The following is a 25,279-nucleotide window of genomic DNA, read 5'->3' as shown; positions in this document are numbered from 1 at the left end:
CATACTTCAAATAAATCAGTATTTTCAAACAAAAAGCATACAAAATACAAATATTTTCACTACAAATGTATTCCTTCAGAATCTTCCACAGAACAGTACCACAGAAATGTTTTAACATGTCCCAGGGAATGCATTACCTAACGTCTAAGAGAACTTCAACCCAATGAAGCATATTAGATCAGAAATTAGTAGCAATACTTTCAAGTTGAGTTCACTGCTCTAGTATTTTTCACAGGGCAGTCTTATTTTCAAGACTATTAAAACCTGAAATCGCAACATCTTAGCTTATTTTGAAACTGGTACTGAGCATATACCTACCTAGTATACATATACCTAGTATACATATACCTAGTATATATATATATATATATATATATATATATATATATAGTATACATATACATATACCTAGGCCAATTACACATCTCTCTACCAAAAGAATGTAATATGGTTTCTGCCTTCAAAGAATCCATGTATTTATCCAGTGTGTTTAATGCTTCGGAGTCTATAGAGTCAACATTTAGTACTTATTGACTTAAAATTCTGTTTTGTTACAGAAAACTCTAGAAAGGGGCCAAAGCATGGAACTAAAAATAAAAAATTCGTTTACCTGTGGAGTGTCATACATCTAACAGGACAAGGCAACATTTCCCTAGCTTTCCTGTAAACACTCTTCCATCTACTAAGAAGCAAATGTCTCTGTAGGAGAAAGCAATTTGTTCTGTTTTGCTTTTGTTTTTCAAGTCAGGGTTTCCTCTGTTGTAGCCTTGGCTGTCCTGGAACTCACTTTGCAGATCATGCTGGTCTTGAATTCACAGAAAACCACCTGCCTCTGCCTTTCGAGTGCTGAGATTAAAGATGTGCAATGACACCATCCACCCACAGTTCATTTTCTGATACAAGGATTAAAAAAAGTAGAGTTCATCTTAACACACTTTTCCATTTACTTCTGAAATGTAGAGTATTTTGTTGTGGTCAATCATTCCTCGGGGTGTGGTTTTTTTGTTGCTGTTTTTGTGGAGATAGGGTCTCACTATGTAGAGCAAGCAAGTTTCTATTCATAACCCAGGATGATTTTACATTCTTTTTTATCGTGATAAAAATTTTAAAATATTTATCACTTCTCTTCAAGAATGCTAGAATTACAGACATGCACCATGGCACCCAGCTTATAATCTGTAGTTGTTTTTATTTGGTTTCTCTAACTTTTCTATTATCAACAACTATACAAAATATTTAATGTTACCTTTCTTCCAATTGCTCCATTCTGTTTTTTTGGAGGTGGTGGCTCAAAAATGCGTTGCTGCTGCTGGGGTGGAAGTGTAGAATACAACGGAATGATTTTAATATCTCCAACTTCGGGGCCCAAATCATCAACTTCACGCTTTATTCTCTTACAGGCCTCATCAATTTCCTACAAAACAAAAACATTGATGATGAAAACAAAAATCATGGAATATAAAGTATTCATCGTAATCCTCATTACATTTCATTTGACATCAATCATTTGCCTTCATTTTCATATCGATAATCAATGCCTATCATTTCATAAATAATCTACTTTAAATTTGGTAACCAAAAATTAAACAAATTTCAGTGTGATATTGAAACAACCAATGAAATTTTGATTTCTGTATTGAGTCAGATATGTAACTGCTATATTTGCATTCCATGCCCCTTTTCTTGAAGACTCAGATGTCCTAATTAATTCTCAACAAATTGTATTAAAATTGAAATTTCTCACCCAGGAACATTTAACTGCACTCATAACCTTTTCAATTTTCACAATCTAAAAGAAGCCGATGTGTTAGATATTTACAATAAGTCAATTAGGCTTTAATGTCACATATCACTACCGCAATTATATGGAAGAATTGTTTCACTGTACCTAATGAGAACAAGCACCTTTACAACAATAACAACATAGATATTTAAAAGCAAGCTGACATGCAAATGCCTTAGAGCTGCTTCAGAATTTTCCTCACCAGGGCAAACTATTGCAGTGCATTCATATTCAAATATAAACTTAAAGACATAATAAATGCATTTGGAAGAGGAGCAGTAACTCTGGGGTGGCAAATGGTTTAAAAAGGGATGGTTGGTGGGCAAATATTTTGCTGAAACAATTAAATTTGGAAGTACATTAATTTACTCAAGTCTGTCATGTATATAACGAGGCAGTCACCTATTCTAACCAGTAAGTTGTTTATTGTTTAAATTCTTTTTCATTAGGAATATCATTAAGAGAAAAAAGTAATTTCAGGTAAACTAGGTTTCTATAAAACTAAGTTTCCAAAAAATGATTTTAGACCAATGATTTGCAACTATTTCTGTGTTAAAGAATATAAAATTCGGGGCTGGCTCAGAGGCTAAGCACACTGACTGTTATTCCAGAGGACCTGAGTTTGGTTCTGAATATCCACATGGCAGCTGACAACCGCCTATGTAATTCTACTTCCCATGAATCTAGTATTCTGTTCTAGCTTCTTGGACACAAGGTACACAACAAATACAAGCAACATGCATAAAATTAAATCTTTAAAAAATATACAATCCTTGGATACAATAAAACAAAACCCTTTTGCCTACTATAAAATACCAATTTTCTTAACTATTGTAAGGTTGTTTGACACAAGAAAATTGCTATTAAAAATCCAATGTTTTGAGCCAGGCAGTGACAGCACACTAAGCATTTGGGAAGCAGAAGTATGTGGATCCCTACGGGTTCAAAGTCAGCCTGCTCTACAAAGCAAGTTCCAGGACAGCCAGGGCTATAACACAGAGACACCCTGTCTTCAAAAAAACAAAAACAAACGACAACAAAAACAAAAAAGAAAGAATCCACTGTTTCTTGAGACTACCAAGTTTCTAGAAAATGAAAATAGAATGCCATATATTAAAAAAATTGCTCTTAAATGCTCTATCTAGATCAGAATGCCCCCTGCTGGCATATAAATACAGAATTAAGAACCCTATCAAAGTGAAAAGATTTTCAGTAAGACAATTAGACCCTCAATGTTTCAGATTTGTTAATGTCAGCAACATATTGAAAAATAAGTCATCAACCTAACATCTACACTTCACCTATTAAGACTATGCTAAACACAGTAAATGAAATCTACGAAAAACAAACCAGTCTTCAAATTCAAAACATATGAAGAGTTCATAGCTACTTCATTTCATAACATGCCAGCACACACGTGTAAACATCACATAAAAGCCTTCCTTTTCTCTATGAATGAAATAAATTACATTAAGCTGGCTCAGAAAAAGATCCTTTTGGTTTTCCTCAAGAGATCACCCGAAATTTCCAATACTATTCAAATATGCCTAGTTGTTGAAGCAGGTTTAAACAAAGAGGAAAGTAAGAAATTGTAGAGACCAAACAAAAAGAGGACAAAATGAGCACACCAACAACATCAGCACCAACAGTTACAGGACGAATGCTGTTTACATGCCGTTTGAAAAGCAGAAAGTCTTATAGAAGCTTTATGGAAATTTTCCACTAAAACTGCATAAAAAGGACGAGTAGTTCCAATAGAGGGAAACTTTACCCAGAAAACTGCATTTGCAACACACCTTAGCTCACAAAAGAACTAAGCATAAGTCTCTACAGGAAATGAATGCACAAACACCTTTCCCCAAGACATTTGGCAAAGTCTACACATGTCTTTGCTGGCTACCTCTCATGAAGTATTGCTGCATCTAATATGAAAAGGCTGGGCATGCCGATAAATGTCCTACAATGATAGGCATCTGACAAGACAAATTTTCAACTCACAACATAAATAGCATTTAGGCTGAAAAGTCAAACTCTACAAGGGAACCATGCCTAAAAGCACAAATCATTAAGAACAATTCCAGGTTTAAAAAATTATCCAAAATTTACAGCTCTCAACTGAATGGCATTTGCTAAATAACAGTACCATAGGAGTTGGACACAATAAAAAGGTTTTGTTGAAGTCTAAGACACTAGCAATCTTCCGTAACACCGAATAGGCATCATTATGTACCATAATTTTTTGGAACTATAAACATTTCTCTGGAAAAGCAATCCAACGCCTTAAATGACTTAAAGAGCTTGTATGCAATGTTGACTCTTGCATTTCCTCCTCGAACTTCACTTATTTAAAAAAAAAAATTGAACAGAAACAAGAACTTGCTTTAACAAATTCTCTTCCTTCAGATCAGAAGTCTATTGAGAAAAACATTCTAGAATAGGACTCAGGCCTTCAAGTGTAAATGGTACCCATACATTTCAACTGTCTACTTTTCAACAAGAAAACCTTGAATGACTAAGGTGACATAAACATGGCCAGTGTTTGTCTATTAAGTTTACAGCTCCTGGCTAACAGAAATCACTGAACGAAAACTCATAAAGGATGATACCTCTTGACCAGTCAAGAAAAGGAGAAGGTCTCCTTCCTCCTCTTCACACATATGTATCTGGATCACTGTTCGAATTGCTGCTTCAAGATAATCTCTCTCTGGTTCAGGAGTATAGAAAATCTCAACAGGATGTGTTCGGCCAGGAATAGTTAAGAGAGGACAGTTATCAAAGTAAATCTGGAATTTCCCAGCATCTAGGGTAGCACTCATAACTATAACCTGTAGGAGGAAAACAGCAAATTACTTTTGAAGTTTTAAAGATTTACATAATCTCAAAGGGAAAAAATAGTTATGGTCCTAATTAAACATATACTATCAGCTATATAGACAGTCCTTAAGTAGTGTATGTCCTCTTTAATCTCAGCACTAGGGAGACATGGGCAGGCATATCTGTGAGATTGAGGCCAACATGGTCTACATGAGTGAGTTCAGGACAGCATAAACAGCAAGAACCTGTCTCAACACCCCACACTCACAAAAAAGGTAATCTTCAAAGATAAGAAACATTAAAAATAAAGTAGAAGCCAGTGGAGTGGCACACACCCTAAATTCTAACACTCAGGAGACAGAAGCAGGTAGATCACTGTATGGGCTCAAGGACATCCAGGGTTATGTAGTGAAACCTTATTTTTAAAAAACAGAGCTGGGTGGTGATGCATGCCTTTAAGCCCAGGAATTGGGATGCAGAGGCAGACAGATTTCTTTGAGTTCAAGACCAGCACGGTCTACATACAGAGCGAGTTCCAGGATAAGCCAAGGAAAGAGAAACACTGCCTCTCAAAAAATAAATTAATGCACAAACAAATAAATAAAAAAATGCGGAAAGGAATAAATTGTAGCTATATTTTAAAATACGAGACTATCTGACAAGTAAACCCTATGTAAGAGATACTCATTATACAATATGACAATGAAGATTTGCTAATATAATACGATTACTGAATAATAAAATTTGCTCATTTCTCCTAAATTATCTTAATGAGCAGTGTATTTTGAAAACCTTAGTTATGTTAGGGTCTTCAGGCTGGCTGGTCCAAGGCCCACCCAGGCATCTTCCCATACCTACATTTCTGGCCCAAGGATTACAAGGTGTCACCATACTTATAAGACTGTTTCTTTGGGGATGCTGGTTCTGTGTATAATTGCTCCCACCCGGTTATACTAGGGCATCCAATACCTCTGGCCTCTGCTAGCATCAGCACTAATGTGTACATTCCTATACGCACATGCACACACAAACACATGACTAAAAATAAAATGACTTCACCTTTAAATCTGATCTTTGTCTTACAACTTCCTTCAAAACACCCATGAGAATGTCTGTAGCTAATGTTCTTTCATGAGCCTCATCAAGAATTATCACACCATAACGCTCCAGGAGGGGATCATTCATGGCTTCACGAAGTAGCATCCCATCAGTCATATACCTACAATCACAAAGACAACATTAGTCAAGACTCAGCTGTGTGATTTTAAAACTAAGCATAATGACATAAGTAACAACTGCAAAAATTAGACTCAAGAGGAGTTTAAGAGTACATGAAACCTTAAAAATAAATCTTAAAAAAAATCATAAAATCTTACCAAATACTGCAATATACTGAGAAATATAACTCCTAACTGTGGCATATAATGTTCACATGGTTTCATACAAGCACTTAAAACCAATCTGTCATAAACTAAAAAAAAAAAAAAGGAAAAATTCCCAAAAAATTTCAAAACAAGCCAATAAACAAACCATTTTAACTCATGCTATCAAACAATTAAAATGTTACTACATGCAAAATGTACATTTTGGGAGGAAAATGAAACCCTAATTTTTTAAGGTGATAATGTTAACAATAGCTGACAGCATATAAGTCTGCTTGCTATTCTCCCCAACACCAATGAAATGATCTAAAGGACAAAAACGGGTTCATTCATAAAAGCTCTGGGAATGACAGCATCAGTACCATAAGAATGTTGATACTTAAGTGTAAAATAAAAAGTAAATGACATCAGACTGAATGGTGAATCAAAAACAAAAAAAAGGAAAGAAAGAAGCTAGGCTTAGAAATGGCTTCAGAGAAGGCAGTTAATATGGAATCCAACCATTACAGAAGGAACCAGTAGAGTCAGTATCAGATCAAGGGTGGTTTGTAGAACACTGCCAGTCATCTCCTGACCATTCCACTCAGGTCAGTGCTGTCACTAGCACAGAACTATCTTTAAGTTTGGCTCTTAGACAAAAACATAGTATGCCTTTCAATGCTAAAGCCATGGTTCATGGTCAGTTAAATAAAAACCATTATATTTAGAAATTTAAATCCGAAGCCATCATTTATGACTCCATTTTGGCTCGTTGTCCTATGTCTAACCATCCCTAATCTTTCAGAAGCCAACTTGACTTCAGTTTATGCCATCCAATGAAGCAGTTAAGTTCAGTATTCTGACAGCGTACAAAATAATGAACCCCTCTCTTTATTTCATCTAAGCAATCATAAATTTATTTAAAATATTAGCAAAGTATACCTTTGGTGTGGGACAATGGTCTGTATTCTGTCAATTATATTTTAAATAAATGCTAATTGGTCAGTAGCCAGGCAGGAAGTATAGGCGGGTCAATGAGAACAGGAGAATTCTGAGAAGAGGAAAGCTTGGTCTGCAGTCCTCGCCCAGCCACAGAAGAAGCAAGATGTAACTTCCTCGCTAAAAAAGGTACTGAGCTATGTGGCTAACACACAAGAATAATGGGCTAATATACGTTATAAGAGAAATACAAAGCCTGAGCTAATGGGCCAATCAGTTTACAGCTAATGTAAACCCCTGTGTGATTTCTTTGGGACTTATCGGCTGTGGAAACTGGGCAGGACAAAAACCCTGACAACATACCTTCACCACACACACACACACACACACACACACACACACGAGTCAAATTTCAGGAAAGGGCTTGTTATACAAGAGCCAACATACCTAGCCCCTATTTATACAGTTTGTGTTTCTTTGGTGTTCTTTTAAAAATAAAAACCACCACCACTTCTGGAATCAACTCCCAAGATTTTAAGGACATGAAAGAAAAAAAGACACCGTCAATTAAACAATGACTGAATGTCATAACAATACAGCATAGCACCTAATAAGTCACAGTGGCTTCTAGATGTCTTGAAATTTTTCACCTATTTGAGAGCACTGGCAATTGCTGCTTTCAGATGAGTTACTAAAATGAGTGACAAAGTAATTGTGGATAAATGCCTTGGTGTCAACAAAATTTTTATTTTAACTTTTAGGGGGACAAGAAAGTACTAATTATTTCAACAATATTTGTTCAAATACCTATTATCATACCTCAGTGCTGCCTCTACACCTTTCTGGACTATCAGTTGCTAATCTTTCAACAGGAAACCCTACATTTCTGAAAACATTTTTATTAGCAGATTTATTAGCAGTCTGTTATTTCCAAAAATTCATACTGTGTAGCTGAAGTTACAATCAGTATCAAATATTCACAGGTAATAACCTCCAAACACCTACTAGTTACCAGACTTCAACTGATTCTAAGGTGTACTCCAATTGGTATACTCTTCCATAAGAAAGTTACAAAACTGGTGTGTTAATATCTCTAAATTATACAGGCTTACAATCATAATTACTTAGTTAAAACCAAGTAAAACAAAAAGCTGGTGATGAGCAACACTATCCTAGCTTAAGCATTTTTCAACTAATATATACAAATAACATAAGAGAGTGACCAATAAACTGCATGAAAGTTACTCCTAACTTACGGCTGCTAATGAAAATAAACTTCTGAATGTTTTTATAAAGGTGTTTCCAGAAACTTTAAAGTGAGAGGGAAGACTCTAGATGTGGGGCTGGGTGCCCTTATGCCACAGGCTGGGCTCCCGGATTAGAAACTACCACCAGAGCTTTATTTCCACTTCTTTCCTGCAGATAGAGTATGAGCAGCTGCCTCACACTTCTGACCACCATGCACTCTTTATGGTGTTTCCCATCCCTTCTAAAAGGTAAGCCAAAAATAGGCTTTCTTCCTTATGTTGCTTGTCTGGTATACGGTCACAGCAAAGAGAAAAATGAATACAGCCAAATTAATATGCCTATTTAAAGAAGTGTATAGGAAACAATTTGCTGGGCCATTTATTTTTGTTTTGTTTTTCGAGACAGGGTTTCTCTGTAGCTTTGGAGCCTGTCCTGGAACTAGCTCTGTAGACCAGGCCTGCCTCCGGCTGCAGAGTGCTGCAATTAAAGGTGTGTGCCACCAATACTCGGCAAGAGCAACTTCAGGTTGTAAAGAATCAACATTTCTCAAAGACATTATGACCTTTTGAATATGGTGTCCTTGAAGGATTGGTTTCAGTACACCAAGGGGATACCAAAATCTGGGTTTTATATAAATAAGCCTGGTATTTGCATAACGTCCGAATGTTTTCCTATACATATTTTATTTTCTAGATGCCCAACATATAATCATAAAGTTTTATTTAATCTTTAAGGAATGACAAGCAAGTGTCCACGTTTAACACAGATAGTGATTTTTTTCTGGATTATTTTCATTTTCACAAATGCAAAATAAGTGTCAACTCTATTTACTTTTTGCATTCCTTTAGCTATAGAATTTCTGAATGCCAACAGTAACACAGAACAAAGCAAAAACGGCTTCATTAACAGAAAATAGTTCTGTAATAGTGACTGCCCTCAACCCGGAGTAGTTCAACTTTACCCTGTTAAAACAGGGAACTTCTGATGGGCTAACTCAAACACTTATGCCATTAACTAAGAACTTCAAACAAACTTAGTCAATACGAATAAAGAGTTTTACAAAAAGATATTCTATTGTCTAATACTAAGATTTCTTTACAAACAGCCTATTTATAATTCCTGGCTATGTCATAGACATTCCAACAAACACAGTTTGGATAGTTAATAATCTCAGTGTCTGTATATATATTCACAGCCAACTAATTGAATAACTACTGCTATGAGCCTATCACCCAAAATTATTTTAAATTAATGAAAATCTCCTAGATAATTTAGGTCTATTGGATCATGTTTTCATCTTAACAATGTAAATAGTAATATTACTACTAATTCAAAATAGTTCAGGATTTTATCAACAAACATTTCTTGGTAACTTCCACAGGATCAAGTATAATTTGACAAACCTGAACAATAAAAGTACAACAGAATATCACATTACTGGCTACAGTAGCAATTCTTAACCTTCCTTAAGCTGCAATCCTTTAATATAGCTCTTTAATTGTGATGACCCCCAACCATAAAATTATTTTCATTGGTACTTCATAACTGCACTTTTGCTATTGTTATGAATCATAATGTAAATATCTGATCTGGAGGATATTTGATATGTAACCCCCAAAGGGGTAACAACCCACAGGTTGACAATCACCAGGCAACAGTGAGAACTACTAGATGTAGATGCTCATCTAAAGAATATACAATATTCTTAATGTTCTAATATAGCAAGCAAAACAAAAACCAGGAAGCATCCAACTCTCTTTCCAATACATACGTATTCATTCTTAGCTGAAATACTTAGCCCAGACCCCTAAACACACTAAACACACACTTTGTTATAGTTCAGAGACTTAGAATAAAAACTTTAAAAATTTAAGTAAAAACAAAACAAAAAAAACAAATTATTTTAAAATACTTTTACAACTCCTACAACTCTGAATTTTGAAGACAATACTCTTACACCAGAACATGACAGAAATCCGAGGTTGTAATTTCTTATGCAGTATCTTCTAAAACAATGGTAGCGTGTAAACAAAGTGAGCCTTTCTACAAGCACTTCTTGGCAAGTGCATAAATAATATTAGAAATATAAGTAGAAAATCTAATTAGTTTACAGTGATACAAGTCAATAGTATTCTATTTCTAGGGGGGAGGGGAAGCATTTCCCTTATAAACTAAGGATCCGAGTTCAGTCTAATTTGAAAACTCAACTTCAAACCTCCACAAGTTGTGAGGCACAAGTTTCCTACACAAACATTTAAAAAATAAAGAATTCGACTTGAATGCTAACAATTATTTTGGTCTTTTAGTTGCTTCAAGAGCCAACTAACCATTTATTATATCTAACAGGTCAAACTAAACCATTTAGCTTAAGTACTACTGAGGCTACTACTACAAATTACTTTTAAATTGTACAATTTGTGGACTTAAAGTAGTAGCAGACCTGCTTTTACCTTTTACCTTAAGTCCTAAAAGTATTTGCCTACATTCATCCCATGACAAACATCAAATTTCAATACATGCTAATGTCCCTCAACTGAACTCAAATATCATGATATATAGAACTTTATTATATTACTTTATTAAGCCCCCTTTTAATGTGTTTAACTGGTATCTTAGTTTTCTATTATTGTGAGGAGACACCAAGACCAAGGCAACTTCTTAAGTTTTTTTTTTTTTTTTTTTTTTTTTTGAGACCTGCTTTCAGTTTCAGGGGCTGAATCCATGACCACCATGGCAAAAAGGATGGGAGCAAAGAGACATAGCACTGGAACAGTAGCTCAGAGCTTTTACATTACCAGAAAGCCGGAGGGAGAGTGACAAACTAGGACCCACCCCTAGTGACACACCTCCTCAAATAAGGCCACGTATTCTCCAAGACCACACTTCCTTCTTAAACTATCCAATTTGGAAACAAAGATTCAAATACTTGAGCCTATGAAGGGCATTCTCACACAAACCACAACTGGTTAATAAGATTCAATTTATTGCATAACCCAGATATGCACTACCACTACCACCAGCAGCAACTATTAGCCATGTTGACTACACACTGCTAATCTGCGTGTAATTACTTAGGGCTGTACACAGATCAACATATTCAGAATAATCCTTGAGACAGTTACCAGCTCCATCTTCTGAAGACCTGAAACTAATTTTCATACTTTAAGTAGGAGGGTAGGTAGCAACTCTAAAGAACAGAGGACAGAGGAGACATCATCTTGGTTCTTAAATTCCCCATGTGCTAGATCACTGTGCCCTGTTGGCCAGCACTTCAGATTATAAATTCTTATAACTAGTTGGCACTTCAGTATTAAATTTGCCATGTAATAGTTCATAATCCACTGGTGCCAGTCCTAAATGTTCTGTACCAAGATACTTACTGAGCAGGGCTTGTATTTTGCTTGGTAAGACCTTTTAGTGTCTTTCATCTTCTTCTTTACCTTTGGATTAAAACAAGTCTACCAATTTTATGACCTAGACTGTATAATTTTTTTTGTTAAAAATGTATTTCCTTCAAGCTTTACACGAGGTAGTTTATCATAATGAAACCCAAGATTTCCGCTCATTTTCCCCTCTCACATATCTCAACCACTTCCTTTGGACTTTACTTTTTCTTGGCTTCCCAGCAGCTTACCCTCAAATTATACACCAGATAAAATTCCCAAGTAGACTATCAGAACAATAATCAACAGAAAAAAATCTCATGTCCCCCAGAAATACTTTGTCTAATATACTAACCCCAGACTGGGTCCCCTTTAACATTCCAAAACCAAAGTTACTCAGATAACCAAAACATATTCAGAATGAAAAGGAAATTACATAAATCACTAAATCCCCATGTGTCCCACTTCATCAACAGAACCTCTAAGGATTTTACTGAATCTGCTTCCTTTCCTAATTTTGCTATTCATTAAGATTCTTGAAGTTAGAAGTTTCACATTCCTCTATTGCCTATTTCACTTCCTCAGATTAAGCGGAGAAGGGAAGAACCTACAAAAGTTACATACAAGGCAAGTGTAAAAAATGGGAGACATAAATCCTATTCCAAAGATAATTATGGCTCAACTAGACAAGACACATTATCTTAAAAACAATCTGGCATAAAAATGCTTATACAAGTTTGTTCGATGTATAAATTTTTTATTTATACTGTAGTGTTCTCCTAAGCAAAAAAGTTAACTGCTCCTCATGGTAGCACATGCCTTAAACCAACACTCAGGCAGCAGAGTCAGAGACATAACTCAGTTCTAGGATATCCTGGTCTGTACTAGCAAAGGCCAAGACAGCTAGAGCTACAGACACCTTATCTCAAACACACGCACAGTTGTAATTACCACAGAAAGATGGCTCAGCATTTAAAAGAACTTCCACTACACCTGATAACCTGAGTTTGATCTGCTGGAATCGACATGATGGAGAGAACCACATGTTGTTCTGTTATATACTCACACATATGCATTAGGGTGGGCCGTGCTAAAACCCACATTCAAATTTTATATATTTAAAGGCTTAAAAACTAACCTTTCCCTTAAGGGAACAAAGAAAAAATTCTATTCCATGTCTGAAATTCTTTCACCTTATACATAAATCCTTCTATTAGCTTCACTTGGGTCTTAGATTTTAAACAGTAATTTTCAAGACTGAGACACGTGCCTAGTGAACGCAGATCCTGGGTTAGACTCCATACCAATACCTTGACAAACCAATTTCTCATCTAAATCGAATCCTTAAGTTAGTCTTCCATGTAAATACCAGGTTCTGATCCAAAACCTTGTATTTGCTATTTGCTTTTTAATTTCTTACCACACTGTCGAACACATAAGCACTGTTAAATAGCTAAATAGCTGAGTATGCATTGCTAAATGCTGGGTTCCCTCAATATCAAGCTTCTTCTAATTGTGCATCTGAAAAAAAAATTATCACCCTAACTACCAGTAATATCAGCTATGAAGTCAACTCTAAAATATTTTTCTATAGGCATGAGTATCAAACTGTTCCCTTTCATAAACTATCTGTTCCATGAAAATAACTGAGAAGTTTCTTATTATTTACTCCACTCCATACTACAAAGTTCTTCAGTGCACTGAAAAGGTATTACGAGCTAATGTCTTCTTTGACACATCAGGATGTATGACAGTTAACAGAGGCATTCATCCCTACCTCACCCACTAGTTTTCACAAGCCGGACTGACTCTTTAGCTTCCTCAAAACTATGTAGTTTTTGTTTGTTGTTTGTATTTCATAGTTTTGATCCCAAAACAGCAACAGGGAAAATAAGCTTGAGGCCCCAAGACACCTAACAATTACAAAACCCTGTCCACTCACCATACCGCTAAGAAAAATCTTCTTTACTATTCTTTTGTATTCAAAGTTCATTTGGCCGGGTGGTGGTGGTGCATCTCTGTGTTCAAGGCCAGCCTGGTCTACAAGAGCTAGTTCCAGGACAGGCTCCAAAGCTACAAACAAAGTCTGTCTCGAAAAACCATAAAAGTGCATTTGACTATTTGATGAACATATGAGAACTTTAATTTCTAGATAGGAAAATAGCTAATCTACTGTAAAGAGCTGTTCTATGCATACACTCTTCCTATTCAATCAACTGTACAACTGACCTTAAATTTATTAAAGCTTTAGCTATTTTTAATACATGAGTTTTCAGAGTTAATACATTACTATAGCAAACATATCCAGGTACTTTTACAAAGGCTGCTTAGTGAAGGAGTCAGTCTGTCAATTAAAACTACCACTAGCACTCTTCTCATTAAATAATAGTTAAATTTTTCTTTAAGAAAATGAAGAAATAAACCCATTTCCAAGGCTGTTAGCTATGCCAAGTTAGTTTAAACTACTGAACAGATTATAAAATACCAATAAGTTTATCAGGAACATTTTTTTTCTAAAGCTTAATTACAATTTCTAGGAAATGCTTAATAAGGTAATACAATATCAAAAATGTTTTCTCTTTGAACTATTGCACTGTTTTAAAATGAGCTGGTTTTTCACAAAGATGCATCTTTTGAAAATCTACCCTTCATCTACTTTCTACCACACACGCTATTAAGGCTTGTAACCTTAAATTCCAAACTGCTTTCTCCCGATAAATGTACTAATCAAATGTTAAAAAGTCATCCTTTGAGAGATGAGGAAGCACACCCAAGAAGTAGAAAAAAGTATATTAGCTAAAAAGTAACTGGATAGTCTAATAAAAGAAGTGTTTTTAAGTTATACATTTTAGAGAAGAACATACTAAATATTTAAAAACAAAAACATCTCATCTGTTCTACTTCTCCAGACAGTTAAAATTCTTTTCCTAATTCAACCAAGTCAGTCTCATTTATCTCATTATAAGTTCTATCCACACCAGGCTCGTGTCACTGACCACTCAACACGTGCTACACATCATCTTCTTACAATGCAACTGAAAATCACACTGTAACCAAATTATTTCTAAAACTGACTAAATGTCCTATAAATGCCAACACATAAAAGCAATAGAAGAAAGTAAGATTTGTGAGACAATATATATCGCTACTTATGCAGAACATAACCATAAGATATAGAAAACAACTAGGCAGGCAAGTTATGATGAGGCTCAATATGGTCATAAGCATAGCAGCTATAAGGAAGCAGGATCTTAAGGAGCCATCATAAATACATTATTACAAAGGATTCCTCCATGAGTTGACATACAAGTACTATACTATTAATTTCCCTTACCCACAAATAAATCATATTAGTTACTGTTCTAAAAGTAACTTTTTAATAAGTGATTTTTTTTACTTTACCATATTCAACTGAACAATCTATTAATACTTCACATTTTATGACATCTGTAACATTTCACAGAAGATGTAGTTCCACGTAACTAAACCTGACCTTTAAAATGGAATTTCTACTGAAGGGATATATTATCACCAAGAAAAAAATTATTAAAAAAATTAAGAAGCCACCTGGCATGTCTAAGACAGTCTACTTCATACTATTCTAAAACTGGTAACTCCACCAGTACAGCTCAGTAGCTAACTGTAGAAAACAACAATTAGAAAAGCATCCATTTTAAAGATTTAAAGAGTACTTACTTAAGAATGGTTTTTGCACTACTGCAGTCTTCAAATCGAATGGAGTATCCAACTTCCTGGCCTAACATCACATCCATTTCATCAGCAACTCTCTGAGCCACACTCATTGCAGCCACTCTTCTGGGCTGTGTACAGGCAACTCCTCTTTTGGGTCCTGGCAATGATCGCATATACTCCACACACCACTGTGGTATCTATGAAGCAATTTCACATTTAAATTTTTTTATACTTTACTTAAATACCAACTATATGCCCCACCAAGTACTTTATTTCACTCTAATAATTTAAGACAAAATTCTATTATGCAAATAAACTGTTTATAACTCAGGTTACGATAACATGAACTCTCTAAGCTAGAAGTGTTCATAGGTAACACTGATGTGATATAACTATACTCCTGGGTGGGCTAAGTCTACTCACTCTGCTCAATGTGCGTAAGAGTAAGCTATACCGTAACTATTTTTTAAACAATGGGGAAAAAAACACCCAATTTAAATTCTACCCTTCCTTTAAGTCTCAAAAGTAAAATATAACGTAGTTCTAAAAAACACATTTTTTAATTATAAAATGTAAGCACAACTACCATATATATATATATATCATCTTATGACTATAAATTGTAATCCATCAAAAGGTCATGTTACTTTTCCTCCAGGAGTGGTATGCATAATGATAGCACGTTAGGCACCATCTTAAAAGTAAGTTCTTAAAATTGCCACCTTCAAGTTCAATAGGATTGAGAGCAGTAGCCAAGGAAAAGAAAATTCCAAGCTCAAGGTAGTCGTTATAGTGAGCTGTTACACTATGAAGACTCGAAGGGATTCTCCCACTGTTTGGTTCTCTAGTCATTCAACTGGAAAGAAAAGGCTGACGCCGATGTTCACCACCTTCAGTAAGAATCCTCTGCTACAACTACCTGGGCCTGCCTCCATCAAAGCTTCTGAGATCACAACAGGTTCTAAAGCTACAGAATGCAGAGGGTTTGGATCTAAACATTTACATGCTATCTGATGAAAAACCTTAGCTAGCACACTGTTACATAATTTAGATTACTTTAGCCATTATAGGCTAACTATTGCATAAAAAAATAACACAAAGGGGAGGTAACCATGCTATTCTCCAAAGAAAATAGTATCTTTCAAGGGCTTATATAAAGAAAACTACAAACTAAAATAACAGTATCTCCCCTAGTTCTGTAAACCAAAAGACCCATGGTCAGGTGCTTTTCTTGGAAAACTTTATGTATTTGCCTTCATTTCACAGATCATCCTCCAAAAGTAGAAAATAAAATGTGGTGACCAAGTAATGTGAAATTCAAACCACTGACTAGCAGATCAAACGAACAATTAATCCTTAATTCTTAAAAGTGTTTGGATTTTGGGAAAAAATCCATTCCAATAAAATGAATGATTTAACCTCATTTTAGAAACAAGAGAGTTAGGTTAATTTGGCAAATCTCAATCTTTTAGGGGTTCTTTGTATTCTTAACTGATGACAAAGCAATACACTTAATTATTAATTTCTAATAAAAACCCATCTTCTGTAAACTTGCGTTTTGTTTCTACAAAAAATTTTTCAAACAAAACTTTTCTAGTAGGGTACATATTTTACATAGTCCCAATAACAATGTCTGCCTTGATAGAGAGCACTTGGTTCTCATTATATGCTCATCTGCACAATGCAAATTATCTTAAAAGTTGGAGCTATAAGAAAACTTAAAATGGATAAAGTAAGAAAAATACATAGCCCCTGAGGTAGATGGCTCAGACAATTGCCACGCCTCTCCTAAGTTAGTCAGACTGCCGTGCCTCTCCTCAAGGAGAGAGACGCATGAAGCTCCAGCCCAAGATGGACGTAAGCTAGAAACTTCCCGGTAAGGCACCACTTCGTGGTGCTACACAGATTATTAGATATGGGTTAATCAAGATGTGAGTAAGAGGCTGAAACAAATGAGCCAGGCAGTGTTTAAAAGAATACAATTTGTGTGATGTTATTTTGGGGCATAAGCTAGTCAGGAGGCCGAAAGCAGGGCGGCAGGAATGCAGCCCACAGCTCCCCACTACAGCCCCTGTCTCTCCAAAAGTAATAAACAAGTTAAACAAAGATTATGTAAACTTACTGGTAAAATATGAAATAATTTATAATTCAATGACATTAATAAATTTAGATCTATAATCTTCAAGAATCTTTTTAAAAGATTTCAACACATAAAAGTTGGTGGGTTTTTTGAAACAGAATCTATTTCTGTTCACCAGGCTGCCCTTTTGCCTCTGCCTCCCAAACAATGAGATTAAAGGTGTCACCACACAGAGCTAAAACTTTGAGCTCTTAATATCATGTCGTCTCTCAATTAAGTCTTTTTAATATTTTTGGTTGCTACAGTATCAAAATGTCTCCAAGAAATACTTAAATTGTAGCACATAATTTTAAAAAGAAATTTAAAAATAAATCCTAAGCCATATATGAAGTTCCATGTCTGTAATAACATTACAGAAGGATGCCAAACTAGAGGCAAGCCTAGACTACATAGCAAGATCATTGCTCAAAAAAAAGCATACAGATCAATGCACTTGCCTAGCAGTATACTCAATTATAAATGTTCACCTCTATTCACAGGCATGAATAAAATAATCCAATAAAAGCATATTATCTTTGCATATTTTCAGAATACATGAAAATTTCACTCAACTCGGCAAAGAAATGCCTATTAATCCCCATAAGCACTACTACTTTTCACTTATCAGATTAATAAAAGTTTAAGTTCAGGGATATAACCAAACAGTTTATGGATGCTTATGGAACAGTGCTCCCTAAGAAAAGAAGGGCTACAATAAATCCAGTCAGTTCAAAATCTATAAACATACTTGCCCCCAAAGCCAGCAAACAAAGCATTGTGGTCAGCAAGTAAACGCTAGCTAAAGGCACTTGCCATTAAACCTGACAGCTTGAATTCAATCTTCATTCTTTCTTTTTCCTTTTTGATTTTCAAGGCAGGGTTTCTCTATAGCTATAGAGTCAGTCCTGGAACTTGCTGTCTACCAGGCTGGCCTCGAACTCACAGAGATCTGCCTGCATCTGCCTTCAAGTTAAAGGTGGCATGCACCAACACCGCTTGGCTTCTAACCTTTTTCTTTCTGTGAGATGGTAATTCATGTAGACAAGGGTAGCCTTGAATTTAGCAACCTGACTACCTGATTCCTAAATGCTGGAATTAAAAGGGATATGTTACCACAACTGAGAACTTTTGACACTATTCACATAATTCAAATATTTTAACAAAGAAACAACTACCCCAGTGGTTCAGATCTCCCTACACAAGCACTAGAAAGCGAACTTTGTACTCACAACTTTACGATCTCAGGGCTAAAATGTGTTGGAAATTATCCCTGCCACTCAACAAGATGAGAAAACATCAGTTATTTTTCCTGTACAGACTAAAAAAAACCCAATACTCTCTAGTGGAATAATACCATGAAAAGTCACTAAAAAGTGATCAGCAAAGTACTCTTCTTCAAGGTATTCTACGCGACAATGGGAAACAACCACCATGACCATTCAGTACATTTAGTTAAGTTTAAACATGAACATATTTACCATCATATTTAACAACTCACCTGTGTTGTCTTACCAGACCCAGTCTCACCAACAAGTACAAATGACTGATGCCTAACAAGAATATCTGTAAACCTATCCTTGTATTCCCAAACAGGGAGCTGAAGCCGTTTCTTTAGAATATCATAATATCGAGGAGTATGGGGCAGGTTGGTAAATGGATTAATGCACTGTGGAAGTGATGTGTGTCCTGCATGTCCGGTGTGTGTTGAATGGGCAGAATGTGTAGAATGTGTTGAATGAGCTGAGTGGGTTGAATGAGCGGAATGAGAAGCTTTTAAAGGTGGCAATCCAGCACTGATAAGCATAGCGTTGGTGGAAGCTCTCAATTCCTTTTCCTTTTCTTTCTCCCTCTCCCGCTCTCTATCTCCTCTATCACGTTCTCGGTCACGATCTTTAGATCGGTCTTCTCTATCCCGGTCTCTATCCCGGTCTTTCCTGGAAATACAAAAATTGAGAAATCAGAGGATTATATATAAAAACATGTGTTTCAATGAACTATTAGAAATGATCAGATTCTTTGTGCACCAACCATTAACATCTTTACTAGAAGAGGTCTCTCGTTTCATCCTTCTAAAACTTGAAGTATGACAACATTAAGAACTGATTCATAGGCCACCAAAATGACTCAGCAGATAAAGGTTTTATCAAGCCTGAGAGTCTGAAGTCAATACCCAGGACCCATATGGTAGTTGAGAGGACCAACTCTTCCACACTCTCCTCAACAAAAAATGCAATATAACATAACAGAAAACCTGAAGCTAGACACGGTGACACAAACCTTTAATCCCAGCACTTGGAAGGTAAAGGCAGGTTGATCTTTTTGAGTTCGCATCTATGACAAATAATCCTAAAAGAGTAAATCCAACTCATATACCATAAGTTGCCATATGGTTGGCTCGAACTAAAATAAGTCATTGTGGAGATGACAGAAACAAATCCTTAAGCCTGTCATTGCTCTTTACTTACAACACATAAATAAAGTCCATTTCCTGTGACTCAAGTATTTATATAGCATAGCAAGAAAGAGCATTCACTCTCCAGTCAAGTAGGGGAGCGACCTTAAGCAGAATACAACAATTAAAATGCTTACTAAATACAGCACTGGTAAACTAATAACTTTATCTGATCCAGTTCTTAAAATATGGGATTCTCATTGGGTGGTGGTGGCAAACTTTTAATCAGAGGCAGGCAGACCTCTGTGAGTTCAAGGCTAGTCTAGTCTAGAGTTAGTTCTAGGACAGCTAGGGCTGTTGCAGAGAAACCCTATCTTGAAAAACAACAACAAAAAAAATATGGGATTCTGCCGGGCGGCAGTGGCGCACGCCTTTAATCCCAGCACTCAGGAGGCAGAGGCAGGCGGATCTCTGTGAGTTCGAGACCAGCCTGGTCTACAAGAGCTAGTTCCAGGACAGGCTCCAAAGCCACAGAGAAACCCTGTCTCGAAAAAAAAAATATGGGATTCTATTCTATACAAACATGCAGTGAAGAAAAGCCTTAATAGCACGAGACTTCTCCCATCCTAATATCCACCCACTACAGAATTATAAAACACAGGACACAAAACTGAAACAAAGCTTCATCTGTCACCCACAACCCAAAGAAACCAAAAGTATATAGGTAAAAGATTACTTAAAAAATACTAAGAAAAATGACCAGGCCATAGTGGTGTAGGCCTTTAATCCCAGCACTTGGGAGGCAGGGGAAGTCAGATCTCTGAGTTCAAAGCCAGCCTGGGTTACAAAGAGAGTTCCAGGACAGCTAGAACTGTTACATAGGTAAACCTGCCTTGAAAACAGAGAGGGGGAGTGGAAGGTGGAAGGGCGAAGGAGGAAGGGGGAAGGAGGAAGGGGGAAGGGAGCAGGAAAAGGGAGGGAGAGAGGGAGGTAGGGAAAGGCAGAGAGAGAGAGAAAGAAAATACAGAAATACAAGTCTCAAAATTTCAAACTTGAACCTTAACCTATCTAAAAAATATTCCCAACCATCACCTTTGTTAATTTTGCTTCTTATTTAGATGTTCCTTAAGTGGGTGTTTACACCGCAAAATGTGAGTTAAGAAAGTTTATAAAGCAAAGAAAGAATCATATAGACTAAACAGCTCAAGGACTAGATACCTTTGCAGGCCTAGTGGTTCAGTGGGTGAAAGCAAGAGAACCTGAGTTCAAATTTGAAGCTCCCTTGTAAGCTAGGCATGGCCTCATGGTACCTGTCACCTCAGCACTGGTGATGGTGACAGGAGACAGGTGGATCTTGAGTTTGCAGGCCAGTTTAGCTGTAACAGTCAGCTTCTGATGAAACCCTGTTTATAACAAACAGGAATGTGTATGTGCATACACCCCCACATACAGAAAGGGTTTTTTTGTAGATATCTCTTCATTACAAAGGACAGAAAGAAGCTGAATAAGCATCTTCCTTATTTAAAAATATGGAATCAGACAGTTAAGATACAGACCTAACCTTTCCGACTCAACAAAACCTGGGGAAAGAGAGATACTAGACAAAGCAATCCATGTAATGCTATGTGATAATACCTATACTTACACCTTTTCCAGGAAACATTTCACCTACAGCGCTATTACTATAGCAGAGAAAGAAGTGCAATGCAAAACACAAGAACCTGCTGATCAATAAAGTGAGAATTTCACACACAGCCCAAAAAGAGGGGCATGGCAACCACAGCTGCAAAACCACAGGAAAGACATAAGACTCGCTTATCTACTCTGCAAAATGAAAATATTAACAAACCATCAAGAAAACATTTGGAATGCAGAAAACTAATTCAACTGCCTAGAAATAATGCTGCAGTTCACACTGGCTACTCTGAATGACAAACAAAGGTTAAAAAAAATGTTATATCCCTCTCCATACATAGGTCCACTTGTCTATGTGCATGGTTTCTTGTTTAAATAGGCACTGATCATAAAAGTTGTTCATAAAAATTTGCTAGTTAAGCATAATTTTAAAGAAAGTAAAAACAATCCTGGTGTGGTGGTACACATCTTAAATCCCCTAACTTGGGAGACAGGCAGAATGATCTCTGGTCTACACAGTGAGTTTCTAGGACAGCCAGAGCTATTGGGGCTGCAGCAGGCCAGGGGAAGGGGGGGAGGATGATGGAGAGGGCAGGGAGGAAGAGAGAGAAAAGAGCAAACTCTAAATAGTTCTTTAGTCAACACTGAAATTTCTCAAGAACAGTCAGTGTTTCCTTGCATGCATGTAAGTTGTGTCCACTGATATGGAACTAAAAACATTAAATAAGCTGATGCTGTGGTAATGTTCTTTGGCATATCTGAAATGCACTAACAAATACTGGTTACTACTGATGGTTCAGTTTAAATTGTACATAGAATAATAACAGGCACAAATATATTGATAATGATGAAACTAGTCTACATTAGAATATTCATCATTATCAATGCTGACAATCTCACTTTCAGAACTTCTAAGCACACGATGCAAATACTTTCCATCTACAAAATAACAAAAACTTGGGAATTACTTATTATCACTGAGCAAGACGGGAGACTTGCCTTACAACTGGAATACTATGCAACCTATGGGAAGGCTGATGTTAATGATGAGTGAAAAAAATCAAAGCATACATCCACACAAATTCTGAGAGCTCACTGTTATTACTGTTCTCACTCATGAATAAATATGCTCTCCAAAGATGTAAATGAAGATTTGGAGGAATTTTCAGCTTTTTCTCCCTTTATATCTTTACGTAAGAATTATTTCTTGTCCACTGCATCTGATTATTATCTCAGATACCACACAAGATTGCACCGAAACACACGTCTACATACAAAGCACCTATAACAGTATCGGGTACTATTCTGTAATTAAAAGTTCTGATCAGGAATACTAAAAAGCATTAAAATGAAAATGTCCATATCTTCAGATTCTTCCCAAACTGGTGAGCTGCTCAGCCAGTAAAGGCACTTGCCACCAAGACTGGAAAACTGAGTTGATCCCTGAGGCCCACATGGTGGAAGAAAGTAACTACCATGTTTTCTTGCAAACACCACAAGCAGTGGCGTGTACACACGTACACACACAAAAGAGTATTGGAAAGATAAGACAACAGGGTCTGGTGACAGCTGGGTTCACAAGCCTATGCTGTCAAATACAATAAACAAGAGGAGGGAGGGAGGGGTAAAGGCTCCCTGGAGGTCCAAAGTACATTCAAACTAAGTGAAGGGGGCTGGAGAAGGAACCAAGCACAAATGTTGTATAAACTCATTACTAAAGAAAACTACTTCTATAAGAAAAGGTACTCAAAAAACTTAGGAAACAGAGTAAAAGCTACCCTCCAGAATCTCTAGAAATTAAGGAATTACTGTACAAATGAACTAACTCTCCTATACTCACTGACAAACATGTAATATTCAAAACAAATATGAAGCTACCATGCTACACCCAAAAGTCCATTGTACCACGGTTGTTTTGCTAAAAGGAAACCACTACACTTGTAACATGGAACCCCTAATCCCAATAAAAGCTTTCTGAATGGTGAAAATACACACAAAAAGCACTTAATGAACCCTTTTCCAGTGTTTATTCCAATGTGACCCCTGAGGAGACAAAGTCAGTTGCACCTTAGCCAAATGTGACATTTCAGCTTCACAGAAGTTCAGAACCAAATGTTGTCCCCGCCTTTACCAACCCAATATAAATGTCATTACGACAGGTGGTGATGTCTAACTACATTACTAAGTTTCATGTTGAGAAAGACAGAGTCCTAGACACCACTAGAAAGTATGGAAAAGCTCACTGTAACTTTGCTCTCCCTTGGAAAATATCATACACTGTGTTTCTACTTCTAAGTACTGTGGCAGAGCTCATATACTAACAGTGGGATTTCTGCCTGAGGATACTAAGAAGCTGTCTTGTGGTGCTGTTATCTCAATGCCCAGTATTGCAAGATTTAAGAAAAAAACAAAAAACAACCCTACAAAATCCAAGTGACAAACCTGCTTTCCATATCCAGTACTTCAATCTTATGAGATTATCAGAACACATTATCCTGACCTATACTTCACAGTGTTAGAACTCAAAACTCCAAAGGGCTGCTCGTGAATTAAAAACTCACAGGGCAAAAGAAAACGATGAAATCATGCAACAAATTTGGATAGTCTGTCTTCTCTGGATTCTGTTTTGCTTTAATTAACCACACAGATCTCTGTATTGCCGAAGTGAAAACACACGACGGCCTGAGGCGGCGAGCAGGACTATAAACCACACTGCATCTTAAGTATGAACTGGGAAAAACAAAACCCTGGAAAATGGTAACTGCATTACATGTATAACTGCTTACATGATACATGCCTCTTCCCTTTGCGAAAGTCTAAGAAAGGAGCCCAAGTGCCAGATCAGGAATCGGTGCGAACATTTCTCAGTCGACACGTGGGGTATGTTTGCTCCTACATGCTTAACAACACTTTTTGAAAAGTGAGTCCAAAGTGGAGAACGGAAAGAAAATAACTTATGGAGCGGAGGTGGGCACACATCTTTTCATAACCCTACCCCAGTGATGCTCAGCAGAGACGATTTTTAAGCAAAGCAGGAAATAAAGGAGATGGCGGGAGGGCAGACGGAGGGCGGAAGTTGGCAACGGCCTCCTCTGAAGTGCCTCAATGGAAGGAGGCCCGTCGTCTCCCGCCAAACACTGAACCCCGCGGTGGGAGCGCCTCTCTTTGCAAGCGGACTGCTCCCGCCGCCGCCCAGGGCCGTCCGCGACCCGGTGCCCTTGCCCGCCGGCTTCCGGCCGCTCTTCCCGGCAGACGGCCTCACGCGAGTACCGAGGCCTCGCGGCCCGCTCCTCACGCCCGCCGCCCGCGGCCTCGTGGCCGCCGCAGGCCTCTCGCCCTCGCCGCACACACTCAGCCCGCGCCCACGGCCGCCCGGGGCCAGACAAAGACTCGGCCGCCGGGCCTGCTCCCCGCCACAAGCCAACAAAAGCCTGGGCCGCGACCGCGCGCCCCGGCCTGCCTTACCCATCGGTCCCCGCACGCTTCTTGCCGGAGGGGTAATCCTCCCCAAGGTCCAAACGGTGCCGCTTGGACATCCTCGCACTCCTAGAGCGAACGCTTAGGAAGGAAGGAAGAAGAGAGACTCCGGCGGCCTGATCCGCACAGGAGAGGCCCGCTGCTCAACTCGCGGGGACCCCCACCCCTCCCGCCACCACAGCCCGCTCGCTGCGGCCCGAACCAGGAGCTAAAATGGCGGCCGCGACGAGGGCTGGGCCTGCGCACGCGCCTCCGCGGCGGGCGTGCCGGTGCGGTGCGCGCGCACGCCGAGCGGAGGCGTGACCGCCAGCCCCTCCCGCCGTGCGATTGGCTAAGAGGTTCTGAGCTCCGCAGGCTCCTCCCTCTTCCTCGAAGTGGTGCGGCAGTCTGAGTGGCGGCTGGGCGGGACGGAGACGCGCCTCGAGCTGTTACTTG

At 37.7% G+C, this 25,279-nt stretch overlaps 1 protein-coding gene across 1 annotated transcript in view; it reads right to left on the bottom strand.

Annotated features, from left to right (window-relative positions):
• The window catches only part of Dhx15 (DEAH-box helicase 15), a 41,359-nt gene extending 16,298 nt beyond the window's left edge, over positions 1-25,061 (bottom strand). The window contains exons 1-6 of the mRNA XM_038323029.2: positions 24,833-25,061; positions 18,839-19,274; positions 15,225-15,418; positions 5,657-5,816; positions 4,390-4,608; positions 1,247-1,414 (exon numbers count right to left, since the gene is read on the bottom strand). Coding sequence (XP_038178957.1) covers positions 1,247-1,414; positions 4,390-4,608; positions 5,657-5,816; positions 15,225-15,418; positions 18,839-19,274; positions 24,833-24,903 — 1,248 coding nt within the window. The 5' untranslated portion in view covers positions 24,904-25,061. The remainder of the gene's footprint in view (positions 1-1,246; positions 1,415-4,389; positions 4,609-5,656; positions 5,817-15,224; positions 15,419-18,838; positions 19,275-24,832) is intronic.
• Positions 25,062-25,279: the final 218 nt, after the last annotated feature.

Source organism: Arvicola amphibius, chromosome 1 (genome assembly GCF_903992535.2).
Source record: "Arvicola amphibius chromosome 1, mArvAmp1.2, whole genome shotgun sequence".
In the NCBI taxonomy this organism is placed as follows: Eukaryota; Metazoa; Chordata; class Mammalia; order Rodentia; family Cricetidae; genus Arvicola; species Arvicola amphibius.
This window is presented reverse-complemented; position numbering and strand designations above follow the sequence as displayed.